This window comes from Chenopodium album, chromosome 23, assembly GCF_948465745.1.
Source record: "Chenopodium album chromosome 23, dcCheAlbu1.1, whole genome shotgun sequence".
Classification (NCBI taxonomy): domain Eukaryota; kingdom Viridiplantae; phylum Streptophyta; class Magnoliopsida; order Caryophyllales; family Amaranthaceae; genus Chenopodium; species Chenopodium album.
In genome coordinates this window covers 35,038,805-35,047,633 of record NC_137856.1, presented here as the reverse complement: position 1 = coordinate 35,047,633, position 8,829 = coordinate 35,038,805, and the positions used below count along the sequence as shown (strand labels likewise).

Genomic DNA, 8,829 nt, shown 5'->3' with positions numbered 1-8,829 from the left:
TTCTAACAATTTTTTTAGACATCGTTCTAACTTTAAAACATTCCAAATTAACATAAGGTGCAACATAAATGGATCCGACCGAACCGATTCCTAAGTTCTAATTTACTTGAAAATTACCCGATTTAAATATAACCATAATAATTGTTAGCTTGACTTAATTTTAAAATATACCCGATCTGATATCGGCTCATCAAACCTAACTCGAATTGACACCTCTAGCCTCTAGGAGTCCAGGTGCAAGTGTGTAACTGCGGACTGCGCAAAGCTAATCTAGAAAGGAAGAAACTACACCATACTACCATAGCCATGTCTTTATCTTTCTCTTCTCTCCCTTTCAATTCTCTACTCCCATTATCTTCTTCCCCAGTAAGGTCTTCTCTCTCCTGAATTTAAGAATTTTGCTTAACTTTCTGTATTATTTCAACCTTTTTTTGCTTAATTTTCTGAATTTTTTAACCATTTTTGTTCATTCAACTAAACTGAATTTCGCTCTTAATGATGAACCCACCTTTCTTAATATCTTAATTATGTTTAATTCTGTAGAAAATTGATGCTGGACCAGTAAATTTGTGGTCTTTAAGGTCTTCCATCAGGTGTCAAGTAAGTAAAAATCCTTAATTTCCTCAATAAAAAGGGATTTTGATGAACTGGGTTTTCTTATTTTTTGTCTAATTTAATTGGGTTTTTATCTAAATTGTAGGCCCAATCGAAACCCCGAAGTCGTAAACAAAGTGGCAGGCAAGTTTGGCGACGTAGAAAATTGGTATGTCGTGTAATTTAACGATTTTAATTTCATGAAATTTATGCTTAATTTGTGGAATCCTGGAATTGAAGAAAGTAATTGTGGTTTGGAATAATTTGGATTATAATAAAATATTGATTAGCATGTATGACATTTAACTATATTCTGCATTTGGGTTCTTAGTAGTGATCACATTCAATCCATTTGAACTACTCACTCAGTCCGAATTTAGTTGTCACATTCTTAATTCAAATTTTACTATCGACTGTCAACCTAATAATTATGAAGTACTTCGTTTATCCGAATGGAGTGAGCAATTGAGTATTGTTAATGCTTACTGCTTTTACTTAGTAACATATGTTTTCATGTTTTAGCTTTCATGATAATTTGGTTTACTTTTTTCAGTTTAAGACCCAATAATTCTGCTGAAGTCACCTAGTTGATTTTGATCAATATGGGTTCGTTCTTTCAGTATAATATACACGAAGGGTCTATTCACATTTACTTAATTTCAGTTAAGTTTAGTTCAGTTCAGCTTCAATCAGTTCAGTTCAGCTCCCAATTTCCTTCTCTCATAAAATATTCATTTCAGCTCAGCTACTACATACTTCTTTTTTCCTGTCCTGAAGGGTTTGAAGTCTGTGTTTGGTTTGGGGGAAGGCCTATTTATTTTGCTGGTTTGGAAAATTCAAGGGTGGTAAGGTTTCCTTGGCTGATGTTAGACTGCCAAACATTTCATCATTTTCCTTATCTTCCTCTTCAACTGAAAATGATGTTAGTTGTTGACATGTATTTTCTAGAGAAAAGAAATGGCATGTTTGTGTCGAAACTTGATAGGTTTATCGAGGCTTGGTTCAGATTGAGAATCTAACTTGACCTGACCAAATGATCCGAGTTTTACTCTTAATAAAGCCTTTTGTTGTCGAGAAGTTTCTGTTTATAATTTATTTGAGAATGAAGAAAAAGAAGGGGTAGAAAATTGAGCTCACATTGGAGACTAAACATTTGGAAATTTTAAGGAATTATTGGTCCGGATAAGGTTAGAGTGAATGGTATATAAATTACAAAATTATCTGTAATAATGCATTGTGGAATATGCTTATTTTGTCTGTGTTAGTGATGATTGGGGTTATGTTTATGTAGTTATTCCAAAATCCTGAGAATAGTCAAAGATGTATTCATTGTTAGGCTTACCTGACTCAGATTTATATACCTTAAAGCCAATTTGTATATCCTTATGTACAGGGCATTGAACTTATAGCTTTCAACCTGCCAGACTAGATTACAACTGTAATAACTGGTTGTTTATGTATGTCATCTCATGAAATGATGTGAGTTTGATGAGCATATTGCAATCGGGCAGTTAGTGTTAAACTCCTGTATAATTTCTGTTCTTCTGTAATTACAGATTTAGGACTAGTAAGTCTAAGTATGGCATAATACTATTTGCTATTTACAAGCTAGGGTTTATAGTTCTGGGTGCTAGCGTTAGATATAAACATAGTTCATTCTTAAAGTAGTGGTCTGTATGTTGATGACAATATGACATTGTTGTTGTTGGTTCCTTTTCTAAAGACAAAGAAAGATGAGTTTATGGAAGCCAAACTGGAGAGGGTCCCTTTCCTTGAGGAGCAAATGAGAAAGGTCAATGAAGGTGGAGGGGTCTTGGCAGGGGATATAGATCGGCTACTGAAGTCAGAGGACAACCGCTTTGCATTTGTGAACGAAATTGCAGCTGAGGCCACAGCATATGTAGAAAACAACCGAGATGAGTATGGGGACAAAAAGGCCATCCTTCATGTGCTGAGTAACCGTATGAATGACGCTGGATTTGTTCGTCCTGAAGCTTACTTGGAGACCGACCCATTTAGCCCCGGTCCTACTTACCTCAAGGAAAACTTTTATTAAGGCAGTATTTTGGTTTGTCAGCTTTTATTAAGGACTAGTTCATAGTACTCTTAAAAGATTAGATTGTATCATTTTTAGCTGTCTAAATTTAATTATATGAATAAATGTATTACCAAGTAGATGGAACAACCTTGATTAATGCTTAGTTATATAGATTGCATTAACTGTTATAGTTGATGTTGTTTGGCCTAATGGCAAAAACTTGACGCCTTCGGTAGGTGAGGTCTGAAATTCAACTCACTATGCTTCATCTGAGTTTCTTATCCAAGATGCTATCAAACATTCTGAGTTTCTAATTAACAGGAAAATGTTAATGGGCAATATGCCAGCTATAGTTAGGCCAAAAAAAGTGTAATTTACAATAACTGAAACTTAGAAAAGTAATCCATAATATCAATCTTGATAGGAACGGAGTATCTTACATGTGCTCCTATTAGTGGTTGGGAATTTTTGTGATGGTGACAGACTGATAGTTAAGCTAATGTGTAGCCTAATTCCAGCAAAATAGGGTAAATAAATCACTTGTGAGAATAGGGCGTGTTCAACAATAGTTTTTAGCGTATTCACTTAGAACCTACTCATTCTAGACAGCGTTGAAGCATTCGCTGGCTTCAGTTTAAATTACTGACTACACAAGTACACAACTACTTGACCCATTAGATTTACCTTAACCTAGACAAACTATAGAATTTTAAATATTTGTATAAACCAATCTATTCAGGAAATAATCAAAATATTTAGTTGGCGGCGTATACATTATAAAGTTGGGGAAAAAAAAAATAAAATAATAGTTTATTACGGAGTAATCAGTAACCCTTAGCGTCAATCAAACAAAATTGAAATATGGTTTACCCCCAAAGGTACTAACAATCATTCACTATTTTTATAGAGACTTAGAGATATTTTGGTCTCTAATCTAACCTATAATTTCAATGAGAAAGTACACTCAACCGGAACCACAAAAGAAAGAAAGAAACAAAAGCCTGACCAACCAACTGTACAGTATTCATCTAAAGCCAATAGATGAAATTCTGACATAAAATCTTAGCCGTTAAAACAGTTAAAAGTTCTTTGCTTCAAACTCTTATCACTATAAAACTAGCCACTCAAAATTCTGCCTGAATCTTTTACAAAAAAATCTGCTGTTAATGGCTTTACTTAACCAACAACTGCAGAAATTTCTGCTAACTAGATTACACAATTCTAATTCTGCTTTTAAGACTAATAAGAAAAACCCCATAATTTTAAGACAAACAAAGAGATCATCATTCAAATGTTCTGCTATTGCTATTGAGGCACCATCTTCCTTAGCTGGTGTTGCAGGAATCAGATGGGGTTTAACCAAATTACAAGGCGCTCGAGACGAAATGGAAGATGATGCTGTTATTGTTCAGCCTGATACACTTCAAGGTTTTACTTTTGCTGCTGTTTTTGATGGGCATGGTGGTTCTGCTTCTGTTACATTTCTAAGGTATGCCTTACAGTACATCAGAACTTTATGCTGTTATGTTTTGGAAGATTTAGTATAGATAATCCGGACTTTTGATCGCCTTTTTATATTAATCCCACTATTGAATCAACTCAAAATAATCCCAATTTTAGAGTCATGCTCTTATAGTATTATTATTGAAGTTTGACTTTGAATGCTTAGATTAGTCCCTGAAAGTACCGAAAACTGTAAGTCTCGGATCACTTGAAATTATTAAGAGAATACCAAGCCCAAAGTTGTTATAATATTGATCGAGTTAAAAGATGGGATTAATGTAAGAAGATGACCAAAAGTTCAGATTCTTCTTTTTGACTATTTTTAAGCTTATTTTCCTAGATGTTTATTTTTCTGCTATCTCAAGTAATGAAACAGTTTTCTCTAATCAATTATAATGAATAACTAAGGCAGAATTGAATAATATCAATGAATATATTCGTTGAATTCGATGAATTTGTCTGAATTGCTTTCTGGACATTAGCATTGAATTGGTACATTGAATAATTTTGGTTGGTGTTTTGCCTTTATTTCACTTCTTAGCAGTCATGTTCTCAGCTGAGTAAATATGCAGACTATGACATGGTTTTCATGCAAAGCAGGGAGGAGCTATACAAAGAGTGTGCTCAGGCTCTAAAAGGTGAGTTGCTGTTGAGTGGTAAAGATTTTGATACAATTAAGAGCGCGATAACTGAGGCTTTTGAGAATGTGGACTTGAGATTATCAAAATGGTAAGTAAGCACATCTCATTTGACATATATCCTTGAATTTGTTATGATCATAATATACAAAATAGCATATGTTTTTTGATTTTAACAAATATAGGCTGGAAAATAAAGAGGAGGAGGATGAGTCTGGGGCAACGGCTACAGTCATGTTGGTTGGGAATGATAGGTTATACATTGCACATCTTGGTGACTCCTCTGCGGTATGGTTCATGTCAGCCCTTCTTAAATTGCTTAACCTTCTTGTGCAATTGGCAATTTTGCAGTGATAAATACCAGAATGATAACTTTAGGGAAATATGTCAAGATGATCTTGTATTACTTTACAGAAAAAGTTACAATATATACTAGATCAAGCCTTGGATCGTAAGAAAACCACAAGAAACATACTTATAATAAGCTAGGAAACATGATAAACAAGATAAGAAGCAAATAACCAGTTCCTTAATACAGAAGTTTGAATTACGGATAGAATTAGCAGAGTGTAGCAGTAGTAACTTCACTTTGAATTGCTAGGCTAGTTACCTTAATTTTAAGAGTTGAAGCCAACTGCATGAACTACTACTCTGGCTAAGGGTTATGAAGACATATCTCCAATTTGACCGACTTAGCAGATGCTTGATAACAGATTGCATCAGTAGAATTGACAAACAAATAGCATATCCATGAATTATATAAGCTGCTAGAAGTCAAGGAAATCATATAGTTGGAAATGCTTTTTGCAAGTTGCTACCTTCCAAATATCTTGACTTCCTAAGTGATTTAGGTAATCTCACGCTCCGGGAAAGCAGAAGTCTTGACTGATCCTCATAGACCCTATGGAAGCAACAAGGCATCACTTCAAGAAATTAGAAGAATCAATGAAGCAGGTGGATGGGTGTGTCTTCCTGTTCTTAAAATTTAATTCTGTTTATTCCTTATAGTCACGGTATTGATTTTGCAACCCCACTTTGTTATGTGTAAAGCAGTAGGGATGACTTTTCATATTACCATCTGCTGATCTGCAGATTAACAATGGGAGGATATGTGGAGATATTGCTATATCTCGTGCTTTTGGTGACATTCGGTTTAAGACAAAGAAGAATGAGTATGTTTGGTCCCTCTACTTAACCTGGACGAATGAGTGTCATTCCTAATGATCTAATTTCAAACTGCTTCACTTCTTGAGCTTCTTTTCTGTATGTACATGTCCTGACAAGTGCTTGTCATGTGTTTGGAAAAGGATGGTGGAAGGAGGAGTCAAGGAAGGGAGATGGTCACAGAAGTTCGCTTCTAGGTAAAAGACTATATCCTTGAAATATCGCTCATATCTTAATAATTTTATGCTGTATCTGAACTACTTTTGGTTTTAAAAAAACAAAGTTGGTCTCCAAATTGTCTTCCTTCATATATGTTACTCGCGATAGTTATCAGTTTGAAATTAGGCTGCATAAGCTGAGCTACAAATTAGAGTAACTGGCCTATAAGCATAAGAAAAATAGGTAACTAGCTAGACTGCTTGAGTTTAATACATTAATTTTAGCATTAAAATGGTTAAATATGCATGGTATGATTTTGGTTTTCAGGGTGAAGTTTAATGGAGACTTAGTTGTTGCTCGTCCTGATATAATCCAAGTTGAGCTCGGTTCAGATGCAGAATTGGTTCTTTTAGCCTCTGATGGCTTATGGGATTACATTGACGGGTTTGTGCCATGCATTGATTATTCTTCCTTGTAAAATAACGATATAAAATCTTAATATTCACCGATTTCTGTACTAATTACAGCTCAGAGGCAGTGTCTTTTGTCAGAGATCAGCTGCGGCAGCATGGAAATGTTCAGGTAAATCCTACAGCCTGCTTTAGTTATACATGTCAAAATTGAGATTTAGTTGAAAGATTATATCTTTGTCTTAAGTTTATGGCTTTGTTTTCATGTTTTCGTTTCAGCAAGCTTGTGAATCATTGGCAAACGCAGCTTTGGTAATAATCTCCCCCAAAATAAAATTCCCATGCTTCAAACAGTCTGAGTTACTTTAAGCTCTAGGCATTCTAATAATATAATTTCATCCTTCTTGTTGCAGGATCGGCGATCACAAGATAATATTAGCATAATTATTGCAGATTTAGGGTATGCTGTTTTTACCTTTGATATTTGTGAAGTGCTTTTCTTAATTGAGATAGTCTGGCATAATATGGCCTACACCCTTTTGTTTAAAACATATTTGTACCATATCTTTATAGCGTTTTTCATTAGAACATATAGTCAGGTGAAGCATCCTATGGAAACTATCCTTTAGTTTATGTATAACCCATTCTTGCTGTTCTCTTGCAGTAAAACAGATTGGCAGAATTTGCCTGCAGATAAAGAGAACGTTCTGTATGAGTTCGGCCAAGCCTTTGTCACTCTCGGTGTTGTTTCTCTTGGAATATGGTTGTCTTCACATCTGATTTTGTAAATTGGTAGCATGAGTAAATTGTATATAAATTAAATACTCAGTCTATAGGAATCATACTATAAATTATAATATTTGTACACAATTTTTTGTTTTCAAATCTCTGACTACACATGAAATCAAATCCATAATGAGATTGATACAACTTTGCCTCTCGTGACCTATTAAACATGACCTTAAATCTGTCTTTTTTTCGAATAAATCAACTACTCGTAATTAGCTTCAGAAGCATAACAGGTCTGTGTTTAACTCAAACCTTGATAACAGTCTGAACTAGTTCTGTACTGCTGCAGACTGCAGTGATGCATGGAACATTGAAATGCTTCATGTACACAAATTATCAATCCCTTCCGGAATTTATTGTCACGCTGATTATGTACTTCAAACTAGTAACGTGTCGTGTCCACTAATCACTAATGTATTCATATGCAGAAACAAAACCACAATCATCCGTACAAGTAACATGTAAGTAATGAAACTACCCAAAATCCCCTGTTTTTTTCCCTCCTCATGAAACTAGCAAGGTGATTCATAAATTTTTTTCATTTTCTAGTAATCATATCAAATTTGCTTGTCTTCTTAAAGTAACCTCTCAAAAAGGCTTATGACTAGGAAGAGCTTAAGTCACATGCACGTAACCCTCTTCAAAAATATGAGTAAGCCAGGGTTTAACATCTGGTTAACGACAGGGGCTGTGCGCGTAAATTCCTGAAGTTCAGGGGTACAATGTACAATAATACCAAAACACAATGTCGAAAATGTAAAAAAATTAGCATTATAATTAGGACTAGAGGGAAAGGAAATCAGTCATTCAGAAGATTAAGATAGGAAGTACTCTGTAGTTAACAATAATAAATTAATAATAATATCCCGTTTTATTTACATATACTTTGGTCACAAATAAGACCACTTACATTATTCTTAGGGAAGTAGTAAATATGAATTAATATGAATGCTAAACAAATGCTATAACAGCATCATTTAATATCCTCTTAATATATAGTACAAGTACTATATTCTAGATCAAAATTCTTTCTCCATCTGATTAAAGAGAAAGAGAAAAATAATTATTGCTATTAATATTAGTAATTAAATATATCTAAGTAAAGATATATAGTTAAGATTAAGCAAGCAATTAAGGGTTCCTGCCACCACCTCTTCCCCTCCTAGGTTCATGCCTAGGATTTGGTCCTGCATAGTCATAATCCAGCTGCACTAAATCATCACCTTCTAGTAACTTCCTTGATTTCCTTGACACCCCATCCTACAAAAATATATATTATAATAAAATTGTCAAAAAGGCGAGATCAAAACAAGTCAACTAGAAAATTAACGTACAGGAACCCTCACTAAAAACAAAAACAACATTACATGGTAGATAAATACCATTATACCAACCTGATGGAGAAAATGTAGCCGGTCCACAGATTCAACGACAGAGGATGGAGTCGCGATTGAGAGAGGCTCATCGAGTGCACCATCACACGAAGATAAAGAGAAGACGACGAGGAAGAGGAGGAATGAGAGGGATAGTAATA

General features: G+C 34.5%; 2 protein-coding genes across 2 annotated transcripts; both read left to right on the top strand.

Moving 5' to 3' along the window:
• Positions 1–199: 199 nt before the first annotated feature.
• LOC145608364 (protein PLASTID TRANSCRIPTIONALLY ACTIVE 7-like) lies at positions 200–2,898 on the top strand. Its single transcript, XM_081663974.1, has 4 exons — positions 200–366; positions 544–600; positions 701–763; positions 2,318–2,898. Exons 1-4 carry the CDS (start codon positions 307–309, stop codon positions 2,648–2,650), a joined length of 513 nt encoding a protein of 170 aa, XP_081520100.1. The 5' UTR covers positions 200–306; the 3' UTR covers positions 2,651–2,898.
• An 850-nt stretch (positions 2,899–3,748) lies between these two features.
• On the top strand, positions 3,749–7,436 carry LOC145607772 (protein phosphatase 2C 57-like). Its single transcript, XM_081663363.1, has 11 exons — positions 3,749–4,121; positions 4,736–4,864; positions 4,959–5,061; positions 5,625–5,735; positions 5,866–5,945; positions 6,081–6,134; positions 6,424–6,540; positions 6,624–6,678; positions 6,786–6,818; positions 6,920–6,966; positions 7,171–7,436. Exons 1-11 carry the CDS (start codon positions 3,799–3,801, stop codon positions 7,292–7,294), a joined length of 1,176 nt encoding a protein of 391 aa, XP_081519489.1. The 5' UTR covers positions 3,749–3,798; the 3' UTR covers positions 7,295–7,436.
• The last annotated feature ends 1,393 nt before the right edge of the window (positions 7,437–8,829 follow it).